The sequence below is a fragment of the Glycine max genome, chromosome 13, assembly GCF_000004515.6.
Source record: "Glycine max cultivar Williams 82 chromosome 13, Glycine_max_v4.0, whole genome shotgun sequence".
Taxonomy (NCBI): Eukaryota; Viridiplantae; Streptophyta; class Magnoliopsida; order Fabales; family Fabaceae; genus Glycine; species Glycine max.
Window position 1 is genome coordinate 41,682,059 of NC_038249.2, and position 18,519 is coordinate 41,700,577.

General features: G+C 33.2%; 2 protein-coding genes across 2 annotated transcripts; both read right to left on the reverse strand.

The window, feature by feature from the left end:
* Positions 1-2,893: 2,893 nt before the first annotated feature.
* Positions 2,894-5,057, reverse strand: LOC100819336 (LOB domain-containing protein 1). Its single transcript, XM_003541954.5, has 2 exons — positions 4,728-5,057; positions 2,894-3,579 (listed from the first exon to the last, which is right to left on the reverse strand). The coding sequence occupies exons 1-2, from the start codon at positions 4,953-4,955 to the stop codon at positions 3,211-3,213; spliced, it is 597 nt and encodes a 198-aa protein (XP_003542002.1). The 5' UTR covers positions 4,956-5,057; the 3' UTR covers positions 2,894-3,210.
* A 6,124-nt stretch (positions 5,058-11,181) lies between these two features.
* Positions 11,182-15,889, reverse strand: LOC100819867 (carbamoyl-phosphate synthase large chain, chloroplastic). The gene is made up of 3 exons (XM_003541955.5): positions 14,395-15,889; positions 13,457-14,149; positions 11,182-13,128 (listed from the first exon to the last, which is right to left on the reverse strand). Exons 1-3 carry the CDS (start codon positions 15,688-15,690, stop codon positions 11,617-11,619), a joined length of 3,501 nt encoding a protein of 1,166 aa, XP_003542003.2. The 5' UTR covers positions 15,691-15,889; the 3' UTR covers positions 11,182-11,616.
* Between the last annotated feature and the right edge of the window lie 2,630 nt (positions 15,890-18,519).

Here is an 18,519-nt window from a genome sequence, read left to right on the forward strand (position 1 = left end):
TTCAGTACGTACAATAACTTATGTATGACTGAATTGAAAGAGGGGAGCTGTTTTATATATATGGTTTCTGGACTATATATTATTATAATTTTATATTGGAACGTGCCTGAAATAATGTTGGATTTTTGAGTTCTTTTTATGTGGAGTAAAGATTTAAATAAGAAGATTTATTTATTTTTTATTTATTTAAGAAGAGAGGAGTTAGATAAAAAACTGTGAAACTCATTTAAAATAAGAAAAATAATTAAAAATCATTCAGAGAAAAATATGAAAGAAAAAATCATTGTAATTTTTGTACACTAATTAGAAAGAGGTAAGTGTTTTTCATTATCTGTTTTATATTATGAGATTTTATCTTCTTATCTTTATTATATCAATTGAGAGTTTGTTTTAATTTGATTGTTTGTAACACATTTTAATACATTTATTGAAAATTCTCTTGTCTCTATTTTCTTTTAATTTTTATTTTACACTTTATATTTCTCTACAAAAGTTCTTTCAAGTTTGGAAAAATTTATTTTCAGGATCTATTATTAAGTTTGTTATTGTATTAGACCTATTTTTTCCTTCAAATGACCGGATTATGTTGAATCAATATAACTAGTTGGACTTCGAGGGTTTTACATGAACAATGGAAGATAAGATTGGACTAAAGAAAGATTTTGATGAACTATATATCAATTAATTATATATGAAAGAATGAAAAAATTAAATAAAATATAAAAAAATGAGTTCAATTTATATACAATGTTGGTAATATTTCCACAAATATCTCATAAGGATTTATCTTATTTCCCAAATCGTATTGGCTGTGTAAATATGTTTTTTCACCATACTACATATAGATTAAATTCTAAGGAAATAAGAAAAATATTAGTAATATACTAATATCGTCACACCCCGTCTCCATCACGTGACATGCATGCATATAATTGAGTTTTTCAATTTATAAAAAAGAGTTAATAAAATTTAGATATGTATCAAATGGAGATTGTTCAAACCATGAGCAGGTAGTGATTATAAATATACAATAATTTTGTTTTTAATATATTCTTTTGAACACATTTTAATTTATTAATTAAAATTTACTTGTTAGAAATAAAAAACTATTGTGATCGAGTTTCATTTTCCATTTAATAAACAGCCACAAAATATGATGAAGAAACGTAATTTAGTTTTTCAACCAAAACCCGTTCATATTCTAAACTACTATATTTTTCTTCAAATGGAAGCATCCCATTGTATACCATATTTTTGGGGAATTTGATGTGTATAGTATTGTCTTTATACATTATTTATTCTTTGTTTATCAATGCATGACTTTTAGAAAAATAATTTTTACGCTGACTATTCAAAATTGACTAATTAACGCATTGTACTGTGTAACTCATTATTAAGATGATATATACGCTGTGTAAAGTGTAAAGCTACACTTTGAGTCAATAAAAAAGCAAATGCGTTTCTTTAATTTCTTCAGATACTAAAAATAATGACATGTTGGTGAGAAAAGAAGGAGTTATATGACAAGAATGACGGGTACATCAATAAGTTGCCGACAGGTGAAATATTATATGGCTGGGTTGCTTTAGATATGCTGCTCACGTGGGCAGCACATGATTTGAATTACAGACCCCGAAAACGCGTTTAAGGGAGAGAGAGTAATTCTTATGCCATCATAACCACAAAGGTATTTTGATTATAGCTCCACACCGTCACGTTCCTTGCCTTGTTCATATGCTCACCACATTAATCGTTTCTCTCGATCAAAGAGAGTCCATTTATCAAAGTATATCTAAAAGATTTTGACTCATCAAGAGCGCACTTAAAAAAGATGTAGTACGGAATTCTTGTTATTCATTAAAAAAATAGTAATTGAGAATTCAATGTATTATGTATGTATGTATAGGAGTATCAGTTGAGTTGAACTTATTTTGTTATTGAAATGAAAATTTTAACGTAATTCAATTTTTCAAAAAATCTTAACTCAATCCAAACTTAGTGGGTTGCAAGTAAAGTTAGATTCTTTGTAATATATATATATAAAAGGACTAGTCAATGAAAAAATATAAATCATCAATTAAAGAATAAACATAATGTCACAATCTTAAATATATATTCAACTAAGTTACTTTGAACAAATGTTCTCTAGAAGCAATTATTATGAGTTAAATAAATATAGTGCAAAACAAAAAATTAATATAAAATTTATAATAATTCACAAAATTTAAATTTCTTCAAAAATAATATTTAACCAAATATTTGTCAAAAATATATTAACTCATTTGTCAATCCGACTCAACCCGTGCTTGACCCATTAAGTTAATTGGTTATATGGACTATATATTATCAGGGTCAAAGGTTTGAATCTCATAACTCAACCATTCCATTTTAATATATTTAGTGGATTAACTAATCAAATTCAACCCATTTTAACATAAATTTTATACGATACCCCTTCTAAAAATTGAAGAATTCAAAGATATGAATAGTAAGTTTATGCAAATAAGGGAGTCATTCAATTTGATGTCAAAAGAAGTTGCAAATAGCACTTAATTAAAATGATAATTATCTTTATGCATAATGACGAATTTATATTGAAGCCTAATTGCTATATATAATATCCTTGGTTGTTGTTTTTTATGTAATAAATAAATCTTGGTTGTCGTTCGGTCTTCCATCTTGATCTTGCCTAGATTTGTGTTTGATTGACATTATATCTACAAACGAAAATTTTGGTTCTGGTAGACTAGAACCATAACGAATCCAAAGTCACAAGGTCAAAAGTTACTTTGACAAGGAATTAAGCATTCATGAAAGATCAATCTTTTGAATGATTATAGTAGGTGACCAAAAAGCTGTTTTAGATTGAAAATATCAGTGCTTAGAAACATACTGAAACATAACATTTCCCCTGTTTTCTTCAATATTGCAACGATTACATGCTTCAGAAAACTATCTAACATTTAAATGATAATTTTGGAGCATTACCTAATTTGCCAACCTTGTGCAAAGAGACTAGATCCAGAATAACATTATTTTCTCCAAAATCTTCCTCATGGAGAGGCAGTTAACTTAACTACATGAATCTAGCTACCAAAGTTATACTTTTATAATTTATTATTAGTTCTACTTGATTCCTTCAACTTCTCCTTAGGAGATTGTCATGGGAACTAACACTTATGAAGTGTCTTGTATAAGTCTGGTTCTTCATCATGTCCAAAGAGGCTCCCACAAAGAGTTTAGGTTATTGGTGTTCTCCTCAAAGAAATTGAGATTGTTTTGATAGCCGCTGCTGTGTGAAGGGCTTGAAATGAAGTTGTCCACAGATTGTTGTGGTGATTCCTGTGGAGTTTGTGTTTGTGCCATTTCCATGCAAATTAGAGCCACGAGATTCGCTTGTTGGAATTGCATGTTTACAACCTCAGCTTGTGCCTTTGCTAACTGTGCTTGAAGTTCATTGACTTGCTTTTGGAGGTGGCAAATTGCACCTGCACATCCGTACACTGGGTCTCTTATTCTTGCACCAGCCTCATAAACCATGCTGGCCACTGCATCAGCTCTTTGAGACTCTGGAAGTTCCTGGAAAATGAAGCAAAACAATGATATCATCAATTAAGTACTTTAATATTTTAATGTATTTTCAGCGATCATACAATACGTTTAAAGTGTGTAAAAACCATAAAAGCGTATATAGAATATGTAAAGAAGCAAATTCTCAGAGTAAAACAATTAATTTGATTACTTGATTATGAAAATTAATTTTAAAAAGATTATTTGCTTACGAAATATTTGTATCAACTGTGTTGTCTTATAATATTAACCGATTTCATGTTAGAATTAAGGAGACCCACCACTAGGTTTCGTTAAAATTAGGTCGTTGAAAAATGCATTTAATTGAAGCATTGATATGCTATGACCAAGAATATGATACTACAGACTGCGTTGGTCCTGCTGGGAGAGAGTGGGGCTGATTCAATTCACCAAATAAATAGAGGAACTTCGTATCGTACTATTGTTTGTGCATTTGTGAAAAAAAAATTGGGTGAAATTTTTTAAGGATGTAAAATAACTGACTGGTGTAAAATAAATTATAGTATCATGTTAGAAATATACACATATTTCTTTTAACATAAGTTTTATATGTATCAAAGGTTAAATAATAAGTCAAAGGTAAAAATTTCCAACCAAAGGAAATAAAACAAAGGTTACACATATGCTATTATAATTATTCTCTAGCTCTGTACATTAATTTGTCGTCTCTGTTGAAGTTTGATGGGATCGTGTAAAATTAGGTACTCCATACGTTGGAGACTAGTCTTATCATCTATTAATTTGTCCCCGGGGACACGGAACAATATGCATATATAGAAGGATGTTGGTGAGGTCTTCTGACGGGTGGAACAGTTATTTTTACCACTCAATAGCGCAACGTTTGTTACCACATCACTGTTTGTGTCTGAAATCATCATTGACTCAAAAAGGAAAAATCACGTGGAAAATCTTTTTAGTTAGAATTTAAAGAACATGGTGCAGAGTGTTTGATAACATTATGTAGAAATCATGATGTCATTAAACTATATCATGTCACATATGCGATGAAAATGTACATATGTAATATGGTCTCTCTAATTGTCAAGATATGTAGTTAGTCTTAAAAAAATTTATGAAGTTGAGTTGAGAAAACATGAATGTGAAATAAGATTTTGGAGGCCAACATAGGTAGCTACCTGCAAGAACTTGATGATGTTGCTGGCACCGAAGACTCGGTGTGCAGTGGTAAACTTGGCAGGTTCAGTGGGAGGGAAATAAGGTGCCAAGACACATTTCTCAGCACATCTTCGCCTCAGAATCTTGCAAGCAGCACAAGGGATCATGACAACTTGAACTTGTTGGGGAGGGGAAGAAGGGGTAGTATTTGAGGAGTGAGAAAATGTGGTGTTTGTGTCACTCTCCATCAATACTTTGTTGTTTTGTGTTTGGCTTCTACTTTGTGTAGTTTAGGGACAAAGAGAGAAGAAGGGTGTGAGGTAAATGTGGGTTGTTTGGAAGCCAAAACTAGGGGTTTTATAAGGAAAGGAAAGGATGATAATGAGATAGCAAGAGTATGAAATTCGTTAATAACTGGCTGCGTGCTGTCTTCTTTTCCCACTCTCTGTTAGGTGTTGTGATTATGATGTTTCTTTTGGCTTATTGTATGAAAACTCTTCCCAACTTTGAAAAAATCGCTTTTCTATATTCTGCTTGTTCCTTCCTTTATATTTTTCTTTTTTACTTTAATGCAAATAATAATAATAATAATCACTTCAAGTTAGACCCTTGCATATGGATGCAATTTTAGTACATATATTTTCCAAGGAAAAGAACATTATGTCATGCCTAACAGCCTAGGCCTAGTAAAGTGACTTTTCCTAGTGAGTAAAAGAAAAAGAAACCGGTGAGCAACATGTCCTATTCACCCTCCAGCTTTTTTGGACCCTAGTCATAGTACTAGTACTTCTTATTCCAACCCAAAAAAGTCATACTCCGATTAAAATGCTTAAGCACGCAGTAATTGCTTATTAATACTTACAGTACAAAACAAATAGGGTGGATTGGACATTATGGCATTAACTACACGTCCCCATTAATTTGTCTGTGTTTGATTTAATATTCAACGCAATGTATGTATAGCACCCTAAAGGGACAAAGAAAAGTAAATATATTCTCTCATTTAGACAAATATTTGGTTTACTGGTCACTAAAATTTTAAAAGATGAATAGAAAAAAACGATAGAACAGGACTTAGTAACATTTTACCTAGTTACTTTCATTGACGCATTGAATGACGGAACTGAAATGGTATAATCACATTCTGTCAAGTGTGTGCGCACTCGCATGTGCGGGTGAGTACACTACTTACGGGTCCAGTCTTTTTAAGTTCTAGACTTCTAGTTCTCAACTTCTGGTTGATGCAAATCAGGACAACACCAACATGGCCCACACCATAGTTACTGAATTACTTTTAAATTTTAATTTAATTTGCACTCTAAGTAAAGTTTGGTACGTAATAATGATGTAAGAAAAACGAATTGGGTTCCCATATAAATGTATCGATCGCATTCTTGTGTAATTTAGCATGGTCTACGCGCGGAACTTCTTGTTGCCTTATGCTGGTGCCAAGTGGCCAAGGTTTCGACATAACAGTTGGGAAAAACGGTTTGTTTCAAGTGAGTTATTGGGGTTGCTGCCACCAATGAGACCATGCTATCTACTTCCTTAACTAACACCTAATGACCATGCATGCCGTATATAATTTATTCACAAAGAATTGCTATATAATTAATTAAGTGTCTCTTGCAGAAAACTATATGTATGCATGTCTGTGTGATCTGCATGTTTGCGCAAGATCTAATAGGTGGGGCAAGGTTGGTGGAGCTCGTTGAACACACAGGAAAAGATAAACTTGTTATAATCAAAGTCTTTTGCCATTAAGTTGCAACTTTTCAAATCATTGAATATTGCTCCGGTTGATGCCTATTTGTTCTAGAATGTTTAATGGTCTTTGTTCGATTAATATCCATAGTTAAGTTTTTAAGCATAATATTTTAGATAATGATGATGATAAGAGATAAAAAAATAGATTGACAAAAAAAGGGATAAGCTTGAAGGAATGAGGAGAAAAAAAGAGAGACAAAATTAAGAGCTAATTTGAAAATGAAAAAAAAAATGAGCTAAGTTGGAGAGAAAAAAAGGTGGCAAAAGGAAGAGAGGGGTGCCCTAATTTCTCCCGTATTATCTACCAAAGGAGTCACGCAATAAAACACTTTGTAAAATACTTTCCATTATAATATTTTCAGTTATAATTTTAATGCACTATTCTCACAAAACACATACTATGGGGCTTAAATTTGCTTCAGAACGGTTATTGAGTCACCCATTTCATATTATAAGCTTGATAACATGTTCAAGAAAATGGTTGTCATTTTTAGTTTAATGATATAGAACCACTACAATCAAATTTGAAGATAATACTAGACTAATAAGTAATCCTTCTTAAAATGAAATAACGTAGGGTGCAAATGTCTTATATCCACTCCTAAATTAGCCACTGAACTTTAATTTTTGGAAAACAACTTTATTTCAGACATCTAATCACACTATTTTAGCTTTAGTTGAAAAAAGTAATTTATGATGAATTTAATTTTTTTAATATTTTAATTGCTGCTTCTGGCCCCAATGCCATACATTATAAAATACTGAAAAATTAGTTCTAATTACAAAATTTTTAGGATGGTGTTTCTAGCTTATCTCCAAGTGATCAAGTTTTCCACGCGTTAGGGGAAAAAAATTGAGTTGAGCTTTCAACTTTGCGGTGGAAGTAGTTAGACTTTTGTAATTTGTAACATTTTTCTTTCCCATTTGCTCTTGTTAGCCCTGTCTTAGAGCGTGTGGACCTTGAGAAAAGAAAAGCATTAGCCAAATTCACTTTACGGTTAACTCCCACTATAGCCTGTGTTTTGTTTTTCCTTCCACGTATATAAGTACTTTCACATTAATTTTGAAGCAGTAGAAATTTTTGACCCAAAGCAATCTGAGCAAATTTTTTGGATAACCATTTGAGAAAGTTAATTAGTTCCTGAAGTGTCCTGCTCCTCTGTGCATCCTTTTTGGCACACGTGTGCTGAATGTGACGTTTTCTTAACACTCCTGTACCGTTGTAGAAAATCTTGACAATTAAGGACTTTTAAGTTATATTTGTAAGTGGTTCGGTATAATTTTTCTAATCATTAAGGATTGCATATTGTTTTAATGTAACTCGCCCAAGTACGATAGAATAGACTTAGATCTTATTAAACTTTCTCATTTGAACTTGAGTCATCCTTTGATCCACTTAACAACTAATAATTATAAAATTATAGGGATCTTGTAAATTACTAGTGTCCAACCCATGAATATATAATTTGGTATTTGCTCGCAATATTATCATGTAATGCACAATCATCAAAATGGTAACTCTATCCAATTCCTTGCTAATATATTTAAATAAGTAGTTGACGAGTTTTTTACATAAGCCAAAAAAAGAAATATTAAGTGAGAGGTAGCCAACGACCCTTTTACAGAACAGTGAGAACACAGTAAACCTGCCAAAAAACAGCATTCAAGTGCTGTTAGCCTGTTATTCCCTCATCACACATGTAGTATCACTACTATTCTTACAGTTAGCTATAATCCCTTCAAGTATTATATGAGATTAATTCTCCATTCATGAAATGGATAAATTGTTCAGCCTACTAGCTAGACAGCCAAGTCCAAGATCAGAGATTGATATGTGCTTGATACTTTAAGTAACAACATCAATTATTCAAAATAATCTCGCATTTTTATAAATTCTCTGATTGAGTTCGATTCCTATGATGAAAAAAAATTACATGTCAAAAATAAATTACATTAACTTCCTCCTTTGGCTCCTGAAAAAAAAAATCCTCTCCAATTCGAACCTTACATTGAAATGCATCAATATTTTAGAATTTCCACTTCTCCACTCTTCAATTACTTCAATCAACACTTTACTTCACTTTCAAACACCCATTCGAAATAACTCTTTTGAGAATTCGAATTTATCCCATCCAACGTTTCTTTCGACACTTACAAAATTGTGAGAATATTCTAGAATTATATGAAAAGGTATTGAAATCATAGATAAAAAATTCATATTTTTTTTTCAAGTATACACAGATTTCAAGACTTTTGATTATTAATTTCTTTGTTAAGAATTAAGCGGAAACATGCAAACTACTTGACATTCTTGATTCTTCAAGAAGGGACGGAGGTACTAAGCGGGTTAGCTAACCGGCATTCGTCATCATCACCTGCCCTGCCCTGCAAGGAATATATATAGTAGAAATAGAAATCAAACTCAATGGCTGTTGTTGTACTACTGATTATAGCATACGTTCTTGGAAATTTATTATGAGTGCATTTTTTTATCATTCATCCTCTCTTTCTCTGTTAAATTAGCAGTTTGAATCTTTTCCGCCTGCTCTTAAATTTATTATTAAAGTAAATACAAATTAAATTCTGCAAATGTCCCAAACAAGGTGAACTGTATGAGTCCTTTCTATTTATATGTTATGTCTAACTTATTTATTTCTACCCAGTATAAGATTTTTCAGTCATGCTTGTTAGTCATTCCACTCTCAAGTATGAATCTCTTTGTGATATCCTTTTCAACATAATGTAAAATAAAGTTGTTACACTTGTTAGTTAGAGTCATTTATTTCAAACTTAGGTAGAAATTTACTTTAATACAATTAATTTTAAACTCTCATAGTTAAATTGTGAGTGTAAATTATTTTAATTTTTAATTTTCATATTAAAATATGTATGCTGTTCAAGAAATTAATTCTTCGCGTAAATCAAACAATTCTAAAGCTTATGCCTCCACCAATTCTTAGTGTTCTTGTTCTAGAAGCTTTAACTTGGGCCCATACAATTAAGGCTATTAGGAATAGCTGCTCCAAATTCCTATAAATTGCGCACTTAGACCGCTAATATGTCTAGTGATTGAAAGCTGACAAATTGCTTATGGAAGCCAAGTATATTACTAGCTTAGCTCATAAGCTCAATTTTTCCCATACGATTAATTAATTTGATTTAGGACCTAGGACCACGGTACTTAACTTTCCTGGGTCCTGGCCATTGAACGCGTTTTCACTTTTCAGGTATCAATTAATTCCTCTAAAAAAACAAAACAAAAAAAGTATCAATTAATTTCTCCCCTCGTTTTTCAAATGAACACATTTAATTTAATTGAGTTTGGAAGGCTCGGCTACATGAGAAGTGAGAACAACCAACAGTATAAAAATCCTATATTGAAAAAAAAAATCTATAAATATAGAATTTATAAGATTCAAAATGTTGACTGTGTTTTATTTTCATTCGTCCCTATGGCCTATATCTATTAGAGTTCCACACAGTCATGACAAAAGAAAACACACTTGCCGAAGTTTAATGAACGTTCTAAAGTTCTTGAATTTGAAGTCCAATGCAATTAGTATTCGTCCAGAAACAATGTTACAAGAAAAATCAAACCTCACGCTAACTTTCATTTATCTGTTTGCAGCAAACAGATACATCAGGATGACATTGGCAGACCCAAAATATTTTACCAGGATAACGAAAAGAGTAGTAATTTCAGGAATTAGCTTAACGAACACGGGAGGCCTTAAGCACTAATTTTAATTGTGCAAAATAGATATTCAAGACATGTCATGCATTGTTTTCATATATCAAGTATCAGTCAACTTTCCAATTTAACCATGCAAGGAATTTCATCAAAATATACAATCTATACTACTTAACCAATAGGGGTTTACATAGCTGGTCAATTCTTCCACTCATATAAGTCGTATCTTAGGTTCAACTCTCGTATTTTTTCTGTTGATTGGTGTTAGAAAATTGGTATACTCTATGGTTGTGTTTGGTTTAGAAGAGAAAAATAGAGTAGATGACAATAAAAGAGAGATAACTTAAAAAGGAAGAAATACATGGGGATATGGAGCTAGGCTTGGGAATAACAAGACTGTCCCCGTCCAAAGCAACCTTGTCCTGAGACCAAAGAGTTCATCCTGGGGGCAAGTGAAGCGGAGAAGATCTTGCAATTTTTTTTACAGATGAAGTCATAAAACACTTAAATCACTAATGATTTGAAAGCCATAAAAAGTTTTCTTAAAGGAATTTTATGAAAGACCCATATGATCTAATGGAGTTGCTGAATTGGCTGCAAAAGACAAGGGGTTGAAGATTCAAGAGTAAGTTGTACCTTAAATTAATAATTTTAAAGGGTTAAAAATCTAAATAAACAATAAATAACATCATTCAACCTCATTACAGTGTTTAGGAGCTGAATTTTTTACAATTAAATAATTAACAATAGATGTTTGTTAGCTCAAACAAGCATACTTTTGATTTAAAAATCTAAAATAATTTTTAAAAAAAGGTATTTTATTTTTATGATTGTTTAATTTTGAAGTTGAAGGATGATGATAGCTGGATTTCTTCTACAAATCAATTATAAGGGTTGATGAAAGTGAAAGCCTTATAAATGAAATGGCTAAGCAGCATCAGCATCAACTGCATGCTGTAAGATTTTAAAAATGGGAATAATTAATAAGCAGTAGAAATCCAAATACTACAAAATCGTTTACACAAAAGCACAAATGCTATATATCAGGAGTCAGGACAGACTACATGACCTTACATATCTAATCTGGACACTTTACTCAACAAATGAAAGCATCCCAAAGCAATTCTTCCGCCACTCCCAAATCTAGCAACTTGTGCAATCTCACGGTAAGCAGCAATAGCCCAGTCAATATACAAAACCATAGATGATAACAATACGTATATATTCTTAGTGGAGGAGAGCAATCCAAAACGATTCAAAATATGCAACACATCGCAAATACTATCTAATAATTTATCTCAAATAGAAAGATGAAAGAATGGAGGTTTTGTAGGCAAAAAGACTTGAAAGGGCATAAATTAGTAGTACCAAATACAAAGAGAAAACACAGGTGCTTACTGGTGTCTAACGCCTAACCAATTCAGAAAGTAAGTGGTTGTCTGCAAAAACTCTCACTCTTTAAATTCACCATCAATGAAGTCCTGAAGAGCGATCATTTTGATAGAGTTGGCCTTCAAGCTGTTTATAGCTTCAGCAGTCGCCAGAGCTCCATTAACTGTTGTCACAATAGGAACCTTGTAATCCAAAGCCATCCTTCTGAGGGCCAGACCATCTATCCGATCAAGTGCATCATCTGAACTGGTTACCACCATCAGCTGAATGTCTCCATTGGCTATCATGTCACCAGCATGAGGCCTCCCTTCATGCAACTTCAGCACAGGCTCTGCTGGAATTTTAGCTAAGTTAAGAACATGAGCTGTTCCACTGGTAGCAACAATCTTGAAACCATTCTCAACAAAAGCCTTTGCTATCTTCTGAAGATGTGGCTTTGTTAAGTCGTTCAAGCTAAGGAACACAGTACCAGAAAGTGGTAACTTCTGGCCAGCAGCAATTTGAGCCTTAGCAAATGCAATATTATATGAAGGATCAATACCCATGACCTCACCAGTGCTTCGCATCTCAGGACTTAAAAACACATCGCAGCCTGGAAACTTTGAAAACGGAAGAACTGCTTCCTTTACAGACACATATTTAGGGATAACTTCTTTTGTAAACTGTAAATCACAGAGGGTCTTTCCAGACATGACAAGGGAAGCATATTTAGCCAAGGGATGGCCAATTGCTTTGGATACAAATGGAACTGTACGAGAAGCTCGAGGGTTGGCCTCTAGCAAAAATACATCCCCTGACGGAGTTATTGCATACTGACAATTCATGAGCCCACAAACATTCAACTGTTTAGCCAAGTTTTCTGTCCACGACCTGATTGTCTCCAAGCAAGAAGAAGGAACAGTTCTGGTGGGAATAGAGCAGGCAGAGTCACCAGAATGTATCCCAGCCTGTTCAATGTGCTCCATTATCCCACCAATGACTACATTACCTTGTGAGTCAGCCAGTGCATCAACATCAATCTCACAGGCATCAGATAAATACTTGTCAATTAATACAGGGCGTTCTGGATCCACCTCAACAGCATTTTCAAGGTAAGTGACCAGCTTATCATCAGTATACACAATCTCCATTGCTCGACCACCCAAAACATAAGAAGGACGAACAACAACTGGGTATCCAATATCTGCTGCAATGGCAAGTGCATCAGTTTCACTCCTAGCAATTCCTCCTTTTGGGTGTTCAATCTTTAGTTCATGAAGCATCACATTGAACCTCTCTCGGTCCTCAGCAATATCTATGGAATCAGGAGATGTTCCCCAAATGCGTACATGACCAACCCCACTAGCACATGCTGGCTTGTGTTCATCAAGGTATTGTTGTATGGGGAGAGATAACTTCAATGGTGTTTGACCTCCAAATTGTACAATGATACCATCAGGCCTTTCCAAATCAATAATGTTCAAAACATCTTCAACAGTCAAGGGTTCAAAGTATAGGCGATCACTAGTGTCATAATCTGTGGAGACTGTCTCGGGGTTTGAGTTCACCATGATTGTCTCATATCCTGCATCCTGCAAATGCAATAGACAAGGGTTACATATAGTAAGAGTAGCAACTGCACAAAACTCAGCATAACCATCTAGCTGGTCAAATCTTAAGATAAGTGGGAATCAGTTCCTATTAATGCTTAATATCAGAATAGGTAAGATAACATGCAGGGACAACTTAATCATTTAAAAAAAATGATGATAGATAGGGGACACACTTCGTTAATGCTTAATATCAGAATTGGCCAATATCATACAGCATCAGCAGCACCATTTGAACCCCAGTTAAAAAATTTCACAGCGAAAAAATCTGAAATTTAATCCAATTATTACAAAAGAGAAGAAAACAAACCTGAAGAGCAAAGGATGCATGACAACAACAGTAGTCAAACTCAATCCCTTGACCAATTCTATTTGGTCCTCCACCCAAAATCAAGACCTTCTTTCTGGTAGTGGGAGCTGATTCACACTCAAAATCATAAGAAGAATACATATAAGGAGTATTAGCTTCAAATTCTGCTGCACAGGTATCAACTCGCTTATATGCTGGAGTAACACCCAGAGACAACCGCTTGTTGCGTACTTCTTTCTCAGTGGATTTAGTTGCAAATGCTATCTGTTTATCACTAAACCCTCTTTTCTTCACCTCATAGAAATCAATATTTGTCAAATCAGACAAATTGTGAGACAGCAAGAAACTTTCCACATCAACCAGCTCCTTGAGCTGCATGAGAAACCATTTGTCAATGTAACTCAGCTCAAAGATTTCATCAATATGCATCCCTCTTTTCATTGCAGCATAGATGGCATGAATGCGCTCAGGGTTAGGAACTCGGAGGCTATACTTCAATTGCTCCAAGTCATAGTTCATCTCCTTCACTTGTGAACACCCCCATCCAGAGTATCCACACTCTAGAGAGCGAACAGCTTTTTGAAACGACTCTTGGAAGTTTCGCCCTACAGCCATTGACTCACCAACAGATTTCATCTGTGTCGTCAATATTGGCTGAGAACCAGGAAACTTCTCAAAAGCAAACCGTGGAATCTGCACCACAAAAAAAAAAAAAAAAAATGAGAAAAGTAGCATTGCGACAAAATTCACATGATTTGCTCCATAACAAAAATCAGAAATGTTAGTTTAGTTAGTTCATCAGATTATAAACTCAATAACTTGGAATTACATAAACAGTGACTTACCAACTATACAAAATTTACAATTTAAAATTAAAACCATCCTACCAAGTCACATTGGTATATCATAGCAATATCATCAACAACTAAGTTGCATACCTTAGTAACCACATAATCAATAGAGGGCTCAAAACTAGCCGGTGTCTTCTTCGTTATATCGTTTGGTATTTGATCCAAAGAATACCCCACAGACAACTTCGCCGCCATCTTTGCAATTGGAAACCCGGTAGCCTTAGACGCCAGAGCCGAAGACCTGGACACTCTGGGGTTCATCTCAATGACCATGACCTCACCATTCTCGGGATTAACCGCAAACTGCACATTAGACCCTCCACACTCCACACCAATCTCCCTAATTATAGCAATTGAATAATCCCTCAGCCTCTGGTACTCCTTATCCGTCAGAGTCTGCGCTGGTGCAACGGTAATTGAATCCCCGGTATGCACCCCCATGGGATCAATATTCTCAATGGAACAAATGATAACAACATTGTCAGCCAAATCCCTCATTACCTCAAGCTCGTACTCCTTCCACCCCAACAGAGACTTCTCAATCAAAACCTGATTAGTCAAACTAGCAGCAATCCCAGACTTGCAAATTTCCAACAAATCTTCCCTGTTATACGCAATTCCGCCGCCGGTGCCGCCGAGGGTAAACGCCGGCCGCACAATTAATGGATATTCGCCGATATCATTGGCAATGCTGAGGCACTCGTCGAGCGTGGTGCCAATACCGGAGGGAGGGGTTTTAATCCCAATATTCTGCATGGCCTGTTTGAAGAGTTCCCTGTCCTCAGCCTTCTTGATTGCGTCGAGCTTGGCTCCGATGAGTTCCACGCCGTATTTTTCCAAGGCGCCGCTCTCGGCGAGGGCGACGGCGAGGTTGAGGGCGGTCTGGCCGCCCATGGTGGGGAGGAGTGCGTCGGGACGCTCCGATTCGAGGACGCGCTCGACGAGCTCCGGCGTCATGGGGGTGATGTAGGTGCGGTCGGCAGTTTCAGGATCGGTCATGATGGTGGCGGGGTTGGAGTTGATGAGGACAACCTCGTACCCTTCTTCGCGGAGGGCCTTGCACGCTTGGGTGCCGGAGTAGTCGAACTCGCACGCTTGCCCGATGACGATGGGGCCGGCGCCGAGGATTAGAATCTTCTTTATGTCCGTCCGCTTGCCGAGTTGGGGGGCGGTGGTGGGTTCCGCGACGGCGACGGTGGAGCATCGCACACGCGCGGGGTTGAGGCGAGCGGTGGGAGGAGGACATCCGCGGAGGGTGGTGGGGGGAACGGCGTCGTTTTGTGAACGGAGGGTTTTAGGGGAACGGAACGGAATTTGGGACTGAGGGAAAGAAGGAAGAAGTGGGAGTTTGGGAAAGTGGGAGATGCAATAGGCCATTGGCATTGTGGATGGAGGCGCGAGTGGGTTTAGGGTTAGTGAATGGAGGCGCGAGTGTTGCTTTTAATGGGTGGAAGATGCTCCTCCGTCGCCGTCACCTTTCTGAAACGGCTATGTAGGGTGCACACGAATGTAATAAAAGGAGAATCACTGTTTTGGACCGCTAGTTCTCACTTGCTTGCGTTGGGGAACTAAACACTAGTAAAAGACCAAATACGGTAGCCGAAACAACCAATAATATAACTGGGCTTTTCGGGAAACAGATTTTGTTTATCTATTATCTACCTTTTCTTTTTTTATATATATATGAAATTACATCATATCTTCCAAAAATATATTGAATAGAATTAAATCATATATTTATTTATAAAAATATATAATTAATTGATTAAATTTATAATAATAGATGTAGTAGATATTTTTATTTATAAATGACTCTATCGTTAATCAATCATAATAAATATTTACAAATGTAATGTGATTTATAATTAGTGATTAATGCAAAATTTATAATTTCTAAAAAATATTATTATGAAAGAAGTGACTTGAACAATTCATGTGATCCTATTAGTATCAACTTTTAATGAAGGAAGCCGTGCATTTAATGCATTAAATGTTTTAACAACTCAAGAATTTAGAAGAATAATAAAATTAAAAAATTCAATAATTGAGAGACAATAGGTATTTGAAGATGAAGACTATATAGAAGAAGTTAAACAAGATACAAATAATTCACGCGAATCATTCTTTCTTCCAAAGATCTTACTGTGATTTCTTATAAAGATATTAAGTTTTCAAAACATATTGTATCTTGAGGGAAAATACTTAAAAATGTTGAGTGATATATATTGCCTGTAAGACGATCATTGATTTTAGTTCATGTGTAAATTTTCAAAAAAATTTATTTATTTGTTTTGAGCCATAAGTAACTTGGTATAATAAAGAATGCTAGTCTCAAGTGACATTCAACAATATTGTAACTTTGATAAATTAGGAAAAACTTGATGATTGTCAAGAATTAAACATAATCTCGGGACTAAGATGAATTAATGTAAATTCTTTGTGTGCTTTATAATTGATTAATTGACAAAGGACTTGAATTTATTTTTGGATCTCATGTCCTTTTGAAAGAAAACTATTTTTTTCATATGATAAAGTCTAAATCAAAATTCATCTAAATATTTTTAGGTTTATCAAAATTAGACTATAAAAACATGTTTAATAGTCTTAAGAAAAAATTTAAATTTCTAAAAAAATAATTCATTTTTTTGTGTTATTTGCTTCTACAAGTATATTGTTTTTTTAATACATTTAGACTTAATTCTAAAAATTATAATTATACTTTCCTTTTAACAAATAATTAATAGATATTATTTTATCCAATTCTAAATATCCCTTATCAGCACGAGATTTCTAAATTTTTTAAAATAATTTTTATAATTATAGTGTTTTTAAAATTACAAATTCTAAGAATTATTATTATACTCATTTATGATATTTAAAGTCTACTTGCGAGTTTAATTGTTTTTTTTTGTTTTACAGTTTTGAAGATGCCATAAAAGACTTGAAAGAAATTTTCAAAAGGAAAAAAAATCTATTGTGCCGAAAAATAATATTGATAAAAAGAAGAACAACAAGAAAATTATTAAATAATATTATAAATATATTTTAATTTGATTTAATTAATTATTAATAACACGATCAATCATTTGTAAAATAATTCAAGCAGATATTTATTTTAATATATTAATTGAAATGCTTAAAATTAATACATGTGTTTGTCGCATGATATTAATTCATTTATTTATTTATTTATAACTATCTTTGTTATAACATCAAATTCTAATTGAAGTCATTCCTCCCCAAAAATATCAAAATTAAATTATAAACTTTATATAAACAAAATATTAAATTAAAAAGTGATTTATAAGATAAGGTTATATTGCTTTTTATAATTTTCAATATAATTTTATTTAAATATGATATTTAAAGTTTACTTGATATTTTTCTTACAGTTTAAATATTTTTAGATGACACAAGTATATAAAAAGGAATTATATTTTAATTAAACAATTTCACTTAATTTTTATTATCTCAAATCAAGCTATAATCACATAATTTTTGTTTATTATTTCAAATACAACTTTATTTAATCTGATACATTTTTTACTTCTGAAAATATATTTTTAAAATTTTAGCAACTTTAATACTAATTACATTGAGTTATAATAATAATAATAATTACATTGAGTTATAATTTTTCTAGAGATTAGTCCAAAGATTGTGGCAAACTATTGCTTTTTACTAGACCCAACCCCCCATTAGTCTTAACTCTTAACTAACTAGATATGTTGATGCACGCATTGAAAAGTAAAAACCTTAATGAATGACACACCCTTTTTTAATTATTTTTAGATGCAATCAACAATTTATATGTATTAAACATGCAATAAAGCACGAGAAATGAAATGGCATATATCGTAACTTTTACTAAAAGGGCTAAATTTTTTTGGATTTTTTATTCATTTGAGATCAATTTTAAATTATTACTAAAAATGGAATAAATTGTCACAAGTGTTATGATTTATTATTTTTTATTTATTTTTCTTTAACTGAAGTGGTAAAAAAATTTACAACTTCAGTTTATTTATTTTTTATTTACGACTTTTAAGTCCTACATTTTTTTTTAATTACGACTTTGAAATCTTAAGTTTATTTTTTTTTTAACTTTGAAGTCATATTTTTTATATATTTTTTATTTTCTTTACGTTTAAAGTTTTCTATTTTATGATTTTTTATTTACTTATGCACAACTAGGTAACACAGTCCGTACAA